The following is a 13,889-nucleotide window of genomic DNA, read 5'->3' as shown; positions in this document are numbered from 1 at the left end:
GAGCCCTCTAGTGGAAGAAAAACTCACTTCATCATAAATGTACACTATAGTAGTCAAATATAAAAACGCTACAAGCTTTTTACCTCTGAATGAGCCTTTTCTTCAGCCTGTAAAAGAGAAAATAAAAAACATATTATGAATAATATCAATTCATTTGACAAGTATGTACGAACAAAATAGTTATGCTGTGTATTTACAATGTTATGATCTAACATAAGAATATAGTAAAATGCATGATGTTAAATTAACAGCAAGAACAGAAACCTGTAGAATTGCAAATGAATATTTCTTTATATATAAACCATGTAGTGTTTTTAAATATAGGTTATTTGATTCATGGATATATAGAATGCCTTAAAAGCAAACGGTAGAAGAGATAGTATTCACTGTAAGGTTGAGACCAAAACCAAGTTAGTTTTAAAATTATACTCTTAAAAAGATAGGTACAGGAAAAGAATATTGGATTTTGAAAATTCTGATTGTAGGAAACACACTCCATGAAATTATAGGGATTTTCACCCAAGTTTTAGGAGCCAGAATTCTATTCTGTGATTTATATGCCACACAGAATGCCTGGGAAGGTTGGAGGGAGAATATTGACCTCTGCTGATAAGCACAGAAGTCAGGTTTTTAGTTTCTATTTTCTTTTAGTTTTCCTAGTGATTGTTAATTAAGTTTACTCGGCTGCAAGTCAGAGACACACGAGAATGTCTAGGGTCACAGTGGCGACCAAAGTGGCTGAGAACACCCTCAGTTTACGGAGAGTGTACAAACGAGGACTGCTGTAGAAATCGCAGGGTGTTTTGGCATCAGGTGTGGAAGACTCCTAGCTCTGTTTTCCTCCCGTGTGCTGGGCCACAAAATGCCAGGGAATGAATTGTGTGCACCATTATTTTGGAAAGCTCTCCCGCTCTGGAGAAAGCTGAATGTCTAAGCCTGCTCATTGTTTTGAGTTGATCCAGAGCTGAAAAACAATCTCTTACCACTTTTTTGGCATATGGTCTGTTTAATTGATGCAGATATAACCCCAAACCACCTTTTTATATATATCCCTTTCCTCCAGAACACATAAAATAAAGTATTTTTAATCATCAAAATATTTTTTTGTGTAAGCATCTCTTGAGTCTTGTCTTTCCTATATTTTCTCTACTCTTAAAAATAATGCAGTTAGTAATACCGTGTTTAAATAAGAGTGGTTAGGAAGTAGAATCCTAATACCCTTTATAAGAAAATTGGTTTAAAAACAAATGCTAACCTAAAGCTTGAGTAGTTTAGATTTATAAGTAAATTAGATTTATAAGTAAAAACATTTTAATTTTAATAATTTCAAGATTTCATATAAAGTTTGGTTTTTGAATCATAAGTAGGGAAGGAATTTCAAAATGAAAATTTCATAAAATCAAGAGAAAGGTTCAGGTTGTTTGCCCTAAGACATATGACACAATTAACTACGACTATGTGGTTTCTCTAGTATTTTGCATAATTTTTGCCAGTTTATTCTGCCCAAATCCTGCTTCTAGGCTTGCTATGATTAGAGAAAACTGATATTTAACAAGTAATTTGTGTATGTAAAACAAGCAATGTATTCTATCTTTAGTGAACTATTTCTTTTTGGTCAAGAAATAGTCACTTTTTTACATTAAAAATGCCCTGGTTAATTTACTCATACTAGTTATAATTATAATTATTACATATTAATTCTCTATATACTATATATAATGACATTTCTTATTGCTGATTTTTCAAAATTATCTTTTTCTTTAATATTTGCCCTCTTTCCTACACTTGGCTGCTAACAGAGGGTAGGCATTACTATCAAGTTGAAGAAATGAACCAGAATATTAATATTATATTTTTTCAGTGGGTTAAGCACGATATGTGATTACTTGCCATATAAATGAGTTTTTGTTCATTTAAATTATATTTTAGTATTTATGCTATTACAATTGTTTCAATTTTTCCCCTTTTACCCCCTCCACCCAGACCTCCTACTCCCTCAGGAAATACCCACACCATTGTTCATGTTCATGGGTCATGAATACATATTTTTTGGTTACTATATCCCATATGCTGTACTTTATATCCCCATAACTATTCTGTAACTACCAATTTGTACTTCTTAATCCCTTCACCTCTTTTGCCCATCTTCCCAACCCTTCTCCCATCTTGCAGCCATCAAAATGTTCTCTGTATCTGTGATTCTATTTCTGTTTTGCTTGTTCATTTATTTTGTTTTTTAGATTCAATTATTGATAGAGATGTATTTATTGTCATTTTGTTGTTCATAGTTTTGATCTTCTTCTTAAAGAAGACCCTTTAACATTTCATATACTACTGGTTTGGTGGTGATGACTCTTTTAGCTTCATCTTGTTTGAGAAGCTCTTCATCTGCCCTTCTGTCCTAAATGATAGCTTTGCTGGGTAGAGCAATCTTGGCTGTAGGTCCCTGCTTTTCATGACTTTGGATATTTCTTGCCATTCCCTTCTGGCCTGCAAAGTTTCTTTTGAGAAATCAGCTGAGAATCTTATGGGAGCTCCCTTGTAGGTAACCAACTGCTTTTACCTTGCTACTTTTAAGATTCTCTCTTTGTCATTAACCTTCAGCATTTTAATTATCACGTGTCTTGGTGTGGGCCTCTTTGGGTATGTCTTGTTTGGGACTCTTTGCACTTCCTAGGCTTGTATGGCTATTTCCTTCACCTAGTTAGGGAAGTTTTCTGTCATTATTTTTTCAAATAGGTTTTCTTGTTCTCTCTCTTCTTCTGGCACTCCCATGATACAAATATTGGTACACCTGAAGTTGCACCAGAGGCTCCACACACTATCATCATTTTTCTGGATTTTTTTTTCCTTCTTCTTGTTCTGATTGGCTGTTTTTTGCTTCCTTATAGTCCAAATTGCTAGTTTGATTTTCAGCTATATCCACTCTATTGTTGATTTCCTGTAAATTGTTTTTATGTCAATTAGTGTATTTTTCATTTCTGAATGGTTTTCTTTTATGGTTTCCATGTCTGTTTTTATGCTGTTGAAATTCTCACTAAGTTCCTTGAGCATGCTTATACCAATGTTTTGAACTCTGGATCTAGTAGATTGCTTATCTCCATTTTGTTTAGTTCTTTTTTCTGGAGTTTTGTTCTGTTCTTCATTTGGGACATATTTCTTTGGCTCCTCCTTTTGGCTGTCCCCCTGTGTTTCTTTCCATGTATTAGTTAGAGTTGCTATTACTCCCTGACTTGGTAGGGTTGCCTAATGTGGTAGGTGGCCTGTAGGGTCCAGTGGCACAGCCTCCACTATTACCCAAGCTGGGTACTTGAGGTATACCCACTGTGTGGGCTGTGTACACCCTCCTCTTGTATTTGAGCCTTGATTGCTGTTGACAGTCAATGGGAGGGATTTACCCTGGCTAATCAGCTGCAAGGACAGGCTATGATCACTGATCACCAACCTCTGTCCTCTGTGGAAGATCAGCTGTGCAGGGTGCTCTACACAGAATCATACTTATTTCAGCAGGGCTCTGGTGCCTGCTAGTCTTCCCCTTGAGACTATCACTTATGGGGGTGGTTTGGTGATGGTGCTCTGAAGTGGTCTGAAGCTGTTCACTGAGTGTGAAGGTTCTGGGGCCTCCCAGGAGGTACAGGCCAAGGTCAGCCACTGCCTGTATTCTGTCCAGGGCCACCCAGCCGAAGCTATAAAGCGATCTGCAGATGGCTGCTACTTGTGCTGGGCTTGGTGGTGCTCAAGCATGGCCAAGCTGTGAACCAAGGCTGGCTTCTGCTAGTGCTGGGCCTGAGGACACTTAGTGAGAGGTATGGGGTTTACTGAGGCCAGATGCTGCTTGTGTGAGAGAATTTAGGAATATCTGAAACTAGAGGTATGACAAGCCATTCCTATAAAGAAGCCACTGGAAACAGATTGGTGGGCCCAAAATTGGTTGGAGCAGAGCCTCAAGGAATCACCAGAGTGGGGCAAACAGTGTGAGCCAGGTTGAGGAGACTCAGATGGCTCCTGCCTGTTGGCTCTGTTGGGGGGAGGGCTCATCAAAGGAATAATGGCCTCTGCCAGCACTTCTGTCTGGGGAGAAAGCTGTCCCCATCTCTTCTTTCCTGTATGTCTCTGATACCTTTTAATCCATTGCCCCTGTGCTGGGGCTCAGAGGGAGTGAGTCTGAGTAAGTCCATGTGCTGGCCCTTTAAGTGGAACTGCCTAAAACTCCCAGCAGTTTCTGTCTTCTACAACCTCAATCTCCCCTGTTTTTTACAGCCAGAAGTTACGGAGACTTATCTTCCTGGCACTGGAACCCTGACTGGGGGGCCTGGTATGGGACTGGGACCCCTTGCTCCTGAGAAATCCCTCCTAATTTTTACCTATCACATCTGGGTGTGAGTCCAATCTGTTCTGTGTCTCTGCCCTTCCTACCAGTCTAGATGTGATTTATTTTTTAATTCCATAGTCATAGGATTTTCATTCAGCTCCATTTCTGGTAGTCTGAATAATGGTTGTTCAGTTCAGTAGTTTAGCTGAAATTTGGATGTGGTTACACAGAGGTGATTACAGCATTTACCTCGGCCACCATCCTGAGAACTCCCCTACATGGTGGTTTTAAAGCAAGCCCACGATTCTGAAGGGTGGGAAGCATTACCAAACACCTTGCCCAGATAAAAATATATGCAATTTTTCTTTATTCTGAAGCCATTAACTGGCCATTCATCCATCCAAACTTACAAATTAAAAAAAAAAATTACTTTATATTAGCTGTGTTTAGTAAAAATGCTAGAAAGATCTAAAATGAACTAAACATGGCCCTTGCTCTTATTAAACCAACATAAATTGGATTCCAAGTACAAATCAGGTTAAATAAAATTTTTAAGATGTATCCAATCAAAAACAACTATTGCAAGAATAAAATGTGTAAATGCATTACAGGTTTCAGCATATAAAGAATAGAAAGGGTTCTGGGTCCTTAACATCAGATCGCATAGCTCCTAGAGCATCTTTTATTTTTCACTTTTCATATGGATAATGGCATGATTCTTCCCTGTGAGAAATGCCCAGCACAGTAACAACAACCCAAACTCTACTTCAGGAAGGAAAAAAGAGATGCTGGAGACAGGACCTGCCTGAAAGCACATTCTACTTCCTCAAGGGGGTGATGCCAGGGGACTGTAAACCTGGAGGAATTTCGTCTCAGTGTCTTTAGATGTTCCAGTTATTTTAAAAAGAAACTTAAAACTTTTTATTTTTAGGTAAAAGCCCCAGATTCCACAGTGTTGGTTTAGGTTAAAAAACAAACATAGAAACTCTAAGTTTCCTGACGGTAATAACTAGGCAGATCAGACTGGGCCTGCTGTTTGTAACCAGTGTGCAATCTCCCTGACTCTTTCTACTCAGGGTTTTAGAAGGTGATTCGCACAACCTTATAACAAATGCATTGGAAAAATTTTACCAAACATAATCGGTGGAGGTTCTAACAGAGGTACATGTAAAGAAGAATTCTTCCAATGGGGTTTGTGAGATGGTGGTGATTTTACAGGCAAATATTCTTTCCAACAAACCATATTTGTTAGTTTGCTTTAACATTTTGAAGCAAAATATATAATTCCATACATTGCATTATTGAGTGTTAGAGTAAAACACGGTTTATACCCATGGTTTTAATAAGAGCAGTATTTCACCTAATAAGAAGAGATAGTGCCTAACATTCTCCCCCAAAAAGGAAACACTCTCCCCCTAAACACGAATCGCTTCAAGAAGGAACATATGCACACTCGTGTTAGTTGTGCACTGCATGCTTCAAAAAAAGGATGCTGTTACACACACTAAGATGTAAGTGGTGCCTCCTGGAGCCATGCAATTAACATTTTTTGTAATTTACGGTATGCAGTATCCCTGATCTCTAGTTATTTCGGAAAAACCATGGATAAGTCTGTTGTTTTCCGATTTTATTTTATAGGGATAGTTCAGAGAAATGCAGCAACTTGACTGATGCCACACAACCACTACTGATACAGTCGGACAAGAATGGGAACCAATAGAATCTTTATCCAGAGTCTTAAGAAGGCATAAAAACCAGTGATAAATTGCCTTTCACTTCGTATTTGAAAGGACTTTCACAGATACTTTATCACTGCCAATTAAATCTCAGTGCATGGTAAGGGTAGTCAGAGACAGAAGACTCTTCATCAACTTTAATTTTTCTCTCTATTAGTCCTCCAAATACGCATTTTTGAATTGTTTTATTGTAGGTTATTTGTTAATTCAACTATATAATTTACATCATTTCTAATACAACTATTTAAATTTACAAATTTCCTAATAGTAGCATCTTCTCATGTGATTTGATTACCTAAGCCACCCTTTTCACACTTAACACCAGGACCTAATTCATCTCTAAGTGTTGGTCTATAAATATGTATATATAGTCTCTTTATTTTCCTCTCTTTTCCCTTTTCATGTTGTACTCTTAAAACAATACTTCTCATTTGTGTTTCCTAGTTGTCCTTACTATTTTGACATATATACAGAGTAAGACAAAAGTCGGTTTGCACTTGAAAGTACATGAAATATGGAGTTTATTCTTGTCTTATTCTTTATTAAATATTGTATTATTTTCCATACAAACAGCTGGAAACCTCCCTTTGCCCCATCCTATACTCACCATATCTACCTCTATCTCTATATGGCATAGAGCTAGCATTTAAAAATATACCTCCTGTTCTCAACAAACCTGCAATATCCAATATAGTAGCTACTTGGCACATGTGCAAACTTAATTTTAAATTAATTAAAACAAAAAATTCAGTTCCTCTGTCACACCAGACACACTTCAAATACTCAATAACCATGTGTGGTTACTGTATTAGACAGCAGTTATAGAACAGTTTCATTAGCGCAGAAAGGTCTATTGGACTCTGGTATATACTAATTAGCCATCTGTCTTTTTCAACCTATGCTGTTTTTATTCTTGAGTCTTTCTTAGGCTTCATAAAGGCTGTGTTTATCCAAATGTTGCTTTTGTACATATTTAAAATATGATTATAATGATGTTGCATCTTTCCGCGTTACACAGAGACTTCAGTTGCAATGGTTTCGGTCAGAATCCATCCTCCCGGTAGGCAGTGGCGCTGGCCTACTGGGGCAAACACTAACTCGTAACAGATTTGTCTTATGCATCTTTCCAGGGCATTTTCACATCTCTCGCTTCTTTATCCATTCGTCTAACACAGTAGATTTATCTAAACACTAACACTGATTTCTTCCATTATGGAATCTACTGTCAATTTTAATCATTAAAAGGAGAAATGATAAGAAAAATATTGTCTCTGCCAGTGATAGCCTAATGTTGAGTAACTATGTAAGGCAATGAACATTAAGATGAACTTATAAAAAGAACAACATAACATCTGAACCAAACTGCTCAGTTAACAGCCAAGGCTGTGAACTTTTTTTTCGAACCTTCCCACACGAGACTAAGGAGTATTGACAATATTCAAGTCTCAGTGAGATTTGATAAACCAAATATACCTCACTCTTACCTAAGCATGAACTCTTGGAAAAAATAAACTCCTAAAGACTTTTTTAAAAAAGGTGAAACTATATTAAACAGAACACTTGCTTTGGCAAAAATGAAATATAATTTAACATAGTGAGAAAATAAGTTAGCGCATTGGTATTTCTCTCTTAAGAAACAGGTTTTAAAAATCATATTCTATTTCAGATTATTAAAAAATCTCTAAGTTGCTGAGGTCTTTACATTTTGTCAAAATCTTCTCAAAAATAAACTTAAAAAATAAAATGAAAAAAGTACCATGGAACAATAATTAGTCAAGGCGCAAGGAACCAACAAGGAAAACTATTCAGTATTATCAAATTAGGATAGAGCACAGTGCACGATTTCAGGGGTTCCGAGTTCTACCCCAACAGGTTTTGCGAAGTTCAGTTTTTCTTCCATAAACTGATTATATGAGTAAACAAAAGTCAAGTGGAAGCACATACGAGTGGACAAGAGAAGAGGAGCTATTGTAACACTCGCCAGCTCATCAGTTATGCAGCAGCTTAGAGTTTTTCCCTTAGAGTTCTCATTTCACTATCAGCTTCTGTGTAAATGTCAGTCTATTTAATTAATTGTGTGCTTGGCAAAGACTTTTTCTTAACAGCCAATACTTACCGTAGAGTAAAGAGAAGAAGTGCTGGAGACCAGGGATAGCGAAGAGCCGTGAACTGGAGAAAGCAAAGAAGAGGAGGTCAAATGAAGAAGTCTCTCAGGAATACCAGGTCTTTACTAAACAGTGATGAACAGGGAAATAAAATAGTAACTGCCTGACATAAGAATCTGAGTGTAAGTCTGCTGTCACTTTTTTGGACATAAAAATGTTGAGACATGGGAAGACTGCATACCTACCCCGCTAAAGTACCTATTCACCATGTTACAGAGAGGATGCTTTGCACATACTGAAAACTAGGGTAAATTCCCACATAAGTAATAATCAGAAAACATGAAAACTTAACTACAGTTGCCAGAAACTTTTAAACTTTAAAGAGCTTTATGTATTTTATTCGATTTTATTTTTCTACAACAAAGATCTACTATTAATATTTTTCTCCATGTACTTTTAGGGAAGAAAGCATTTTATCCAACTTGCTAGTTCAACATTATCTGTGATGAGTTGATCATGCTTTTTTTAAAGGAGAATTATTGTTTCTTTTGTAATTTTCATGATAGAAAAATACTCCTTATTTCAAGGGGGTGTCTCACTGAAATTAAGAATGGAGATCACACACTGTCTTTTATCTAGGTGTATCAGAATACAATCACAAACAATAAACAGACTGCTTTATGTTTGTGTGTGTCCAATTTATTAAGCCCAAAATGTGGGTAAAATATGCTTAATTACATTTGTAGAAAAATCCTTCATCTTTTCATTACGGGATAATGTGGAGTTATTTCGGCTTATTCATCCATTAAACAAACACTGGTTGAGTACTGGAAATGTAGCAGGCCCTCGCTGGATCCTGGGACTACAGAAATGAATGACAGTACCCTAGGAGCTCAAAAAGAAGTAGACACACAACTAAAAAGATAACTACCATAGAGTAATATAAGTACTACCAAGAGCAATGTCTTGGGTACTACAAGAACACGTAGGAGGGGCTCACAACCTGGTCTGGAGAGGATGGGGAAACTGCAAGTACTACCACTCTGCAAGCTATGCAAAATTGTTCGTCATTTTTTCTTAAAAAAGCACATTCTTTCAACCCCTAATAACTAATGTAACACTGGTATGAACTAGTGTGGTAGAAGGAAGATGGACAATGAATTGGGAGATCCCATCTTCAGCCTTATTTTTGGTGTTTATTGCTTATGATCACTTAATATTTATAGGTCTATGACCTTATAGTTAGAGGCTTAGTTTCCTCATCTTTCACTTTGAGCTCCGGGCAGTGTGCCATTAAACTCCCTTCTATCTCTCCAGTCCAATAATTTCTTGATTCTAGACTACAATTTAAGAATTATAATAGTTCAGTATCTGGTGAGTGGCCATCAAAAAGCCAACTTGCCCCCTCAGGCTGGCATTCCAAAATTCAGATTATTTAAGCCTCTTACACGAAAGGCCCGAATTTCCCAGCACATGAACAGCATTCTATGTGTAAATGAGGCACTCTACAAATCCATCAGTAGGCTTAGCATATTATTTTTACAGTATTGTATGAGGCCTGTCTATGAAGAGAGTGATAGAACCACTTTAGAAAATCAAAGACAACACTTCAGACTAGTTACATTGTTTTCCACCTGCACTGCTGTAATCAGCAGACTCACAGGGTGTAACTCACTCTTTGTCATGGTGAACTCTGTGGTCTGGTTAATATCCCCCAAAACAGTGTCCATTGTAATTAACTGATTTAGTGCCAGCATGTTAAATGTACAATGGTAATCTGAAAATCATGAGCAAATTTTCATAAGTGCCTAAGCCTTCTGTCAGAAGATACTTTATATAAGCAGGTAGGGAAGGGAAAGAGAAAAGAACAAAACTTCTTTAATTTCATCCTCATGACAAACCTGTGAAATGACAGGTGCAGAAATTAGAAGTAATAAAGTTAGGAAATTTGTTCAAGTTCATACCATAAAGAAATGGGTAGCCAGAGGCTTAAGCCCTAGTATGTTTCCAGACCTGGAGTCCCTTCTTTTACACATAATTATTAAGGACTAAGGTAGGATGGCTGATTTCATGTTTGATTTTATTCTAATCAATTTGAATTTTTACATTTACTTTCATTTCTGACCGATATGCTTCATAATGTGAATGCCACAATTTTCCTTTATGGGTACTTAAAATCATTCACTAAAATAAAAGAAGAAAAATCTCCCAATGTTACCGTCAAATTTGATATTTGAGGTTATGTAGGTTAGAAAATTATATACATTTGAAAATCATTTAAGCTTCCTGAGTTTTTCAAACGTGTTCTGGTAGAACTTTAACAACTACAAAGAAATTTATTAGGACAGGTGAGAATTCCATTGCATTAAATAAGGAAATATAGCTAATAAAGCAAAAAGTAGACACAATATGAATTCAAAATGACATAAAAACTAACACAAGCAGGAGTTTCTGAGAATGAAAGCCAGCAGCACGTGGTAGCTTCGTAAGATAATTTTTCTGACTCATATATCTCATGGCCCTTTAATGAGATGCCAAACAAAACAATCATTTTGACATTTGATACGATAGGGCAAATAGTCTCTAAAACTATGCAAATTTTTGTATTAGATTTTATCCTGAACTATTCTATAGCCCAGTATTAATCTGAACAATTTCTGGCATATTTCCAAATGCATAAAGAAAGAAAAACCAATGCAGACTAAAACTGCTTCAAGCTTCAAGGCTCTTTCAATAAAAGTTACACTCATTTATTTACTCTTCAAGAATCCTCACGATGTAAGTGATGTGATAGTTTTCATCTCAGAGTTAAAGAATGAATCTTCATCTCCATCTCCTGCACACATACCTTCTTCCATGCTGTCTCGAAATGAGCCTGAATGACTGATGGCACGGGGCCTCTCCTCCAAAGACGTGGCGCTCCCACAGAGCTGGGAGTCGTCGTAGAGATCGAAGGAAGAGTCCTGGGCTGGGATGCTATTGGAACGCATCATGCTGGGCCCAGGCAGGTTAAACTGAGACAGGTTGGTCGGGCTTACTGAAAAACAAAGCACACACACCATATTGTTGTGGGCTTGGATGATGAGAATAGTAGGTGATTAGAAGTGAAAACATGGTTCCAACTCCTATGGAAACATGAGTTTACAGGGTGTCCCTGTTTAAGGGAAGCTGAGAGTCTGCCTCTGAAATGTTCAATGATAGTTACAGTGGGGCTCCTCTGGTCTTCTAGCACTTTCACGACAGCACTATGTCAATTTCTAAAATGATTTCCAGCCAGCAAGTTACCTCTCCTGTTTATGCTAGAAATATAATAACATGGTATTTTCTGCTAGCCACTGTGAAGAAAAGAGTGTCTTCCTAGAGTCTGCAGGTTTCTCTTTAGAGAAGAAAATGTCACTTTAATAGGAAAGCACAATCAAAAAAACAACAAAAAAGAAAATACAAAAGATCAAAATTTCCCAAGAAGACACTTTAGAAGCTTCCAGGCAGAGACTCTCAATCATTTTGCATTTTGATGTAGGCCTCTTCCAACTCAGACTCTTATCCTTCCATGAGTACAGAAGAAAGGGGTTAATTCTGAATAGTTTGAAGGGTGAATACAGAGACTGTGGTAGAAGGCCATTCAAGGGGGAAGGACCTTTGGAAGCACAAACATAGAACACTCCATGCACGGTGTTTAAACATCACTCTGCATTTACAAGGGTCTGTCAAATACATAGAACTTGGAAGTTACAGGTTGACACAGATGTTTCTACGCGGTAACCCTTGCGGCAAGGGGAAGCATGAATCTGAGCAATTGCTACCATTCATGGGAAGATGACAACGAGGCTCGCTTGCTTTCAGATGCCTCACCACACTGTTACCATTGGTAAATAAAGTTTTACCCAGACATTTATTTTGGGCGACAGGCATTGGATCTCGTAAATGATAACTGGCATGATTAGATGTCTTTCACTATTTGTCACTCTTCCCTGAGTTTCCTATGATGTTTATAAAAATGGTTTATGTTTTATATAAATGATGCTAAACACAGAGTACCATAACCCAATGACTAAGCTAGTTAGTCATTTATTTTTCATCATATTTATCCAAAAATGTTCACAGGGCATTATCTTAATAAAATTCTCATGTGCATTTTAAGGAGAGTGTTAAATTTAAAATATCAAAAGAAATGATTTGGGAGTCATACAATCACATATTTTTTCTTCTTAATAATTATTTCTATTTTCTATTTTTCTGCAAATAGATGATTAATTTTGTTATAAGGATATAAAAATGAATTTTAAAGAAAATACAAGGGGATGTTTTACTTGTTTTTAAGAAGACTCTAAGAAAACCCTAGACTTGAACAAGTCAGGTGTTCTGGAATGAACCATTTGCCACTGCTTCTCACCACTGGCGGGGTTTCTTCCAGGTCATATGATCTCTGTGACACTCTGGACCCCAGACTGTAAAATAACCACCCATGTCAGGTTGTTGTCATGATCATTCAACTGGGCAATATTTGGAAATTATTTCACGACCAGTAAGCAACCACACAGATAAAGGATCCTGTTAGGGTGCTTTTATCTCCTCTTTAAATGAACAATTTCTATGGAGAGATAGCAGGGCTCCTGTGAGGGTGGTGGTGAAAGAAACGAGATGAAACCGATGTTTTAGAATACGTTACCCAAGTTGGAGAAGTGGTATTTTCCCGTGGCAGAAGACGACATGGCGGACGGGGAGAGCAGAGGCGACTGGCTGCCCGTGTCCTGCAGGCCTCCGGTCGAGTGGGAGCGCAGCCACTCTTTGCCCTCTTCCTGGCTGGCCTGCCGAGATGACGGGGTGTATCTGCAAAACAGCACAGCTAAGATGCCTGAGCACGTCTCAGGGGCAAGGCCCCACCAGGCAAGAGAGCAGAGGAGAGGAGCTGACTCTTCAGACTAAACATTCTCAATCAGATTAAATCTAATCATAATTGCTTAGTTCTTCCAGATGATTTGACACCATCTGTTTGAATCTCATGGGGAAAGAAAAGAGAATTTTGATCAGAAAATTATGCTATTGTGAGATATGTAGTTGAAAATCATAAACAATGAGCAGACAGACAAGTTAATTGAGAAGGACTCAAAAGCGCAGTGCTTAGGAGGATGCAGAAAGGGTGAACACATGGACTCCAAGTAGTGGCCAATGAGAGGCTGGAAGCCGGGGAAGCTGAGTGGTGGTCGCAGAAAGGCAGAGGAAATGGAACATAAATTAACAGCCCTTTTTTTAATAAAGGGAAATATTCATTTGGTTAAAGTGCCACTTGACATCATATCTGGATTTTTTTTTTTTAAGTAGGGGAAATGTTCTACTTTATTAGAAAACACACTCTGGAACAAAATCTCGATGTGGAATAATTGCAAGCTGTGTGCTAAGGAGCTGGAGAGAAAAGGGATGGTGTGGGAAGACCTCTTGGCCAGGACTCATTTTCACCAGAGTACGTGATTCTTAGTGCCAAAGAGCAATGAACTTTTTATGTTCATGCAGTGTCACAGCTTCATTAAAGTTCATTCCATACCTTCTCCTCAGGTAGAAGTGTGCAATTTTCTTTTTATTTTTTATGATGAACTGAAAAGTTATTTTGAGATTATGTAATACTAGACTGACTTGTATTAAATTGATCTGATAGATATGAATGCTCTTAAAAAACAGAAATTAAAACTCTTGAGTTTTTATCAAAAGGACTCATTAAAAGTTCATACCTAATTGTAG

General features: G+C 37.5%; 1 protein-coding gene across 2 annotated transcripts in view; it reads right to left on the bottom strand.

Annotated features, from left to right (window-relative positions):
• NAV3 (neuron navigator 3) overlaps positions 1–13,889 on the bottom strand; it is a 319,752-nt gene that overhangs the window by 63,213 nt on the left and 242,650 nt on the right. For both annotated transcript variants that reach the window (XM_053921041.1, XM_045187323.2), the window contains exons 18-21: positions 12,823–12,983; positions 11,002–11,190; positions 8,165–8,217; positions 84–107 (exon numbers count right to left, since the gene is read on the bottom strand). In XM_053921041.1, coding sequence (XP_053777016.1) covers positions 84–107; positions 8,165–8,217; positions 11,002–11,190; positions 12,823–12,983 — 427 coding nt within the window. The remainder of the gene's footprint in view (positions 1–83; positions 108–8,164; positions 8,218–11,001; positions 11,191–12,822; positions 12,984–13,889) is intronic.

The sequence above is a fragment of the Desmodus rotundus genome, chromosome 3 (genome assembly GCF_022682495.2).
Source record: "Desmodus rotundus isolate HL8 chromosome 3, HLdesRot8A.1, whole genome shotgun sequence".
In the NCBI taxonomy this organism is placed as follows: domain Eukaryota; kingdom Metazoa; phylum Chordata; class Mammalia; order Chiroptera; family Phyllostomidae; genus Desmodus; species Desmodus rotundus.
The sequence above is the reverse complement of the archived record's forward strand: the minus strand, read 5'-3'. Positions and strand labels throughout refer to the sequence as shown.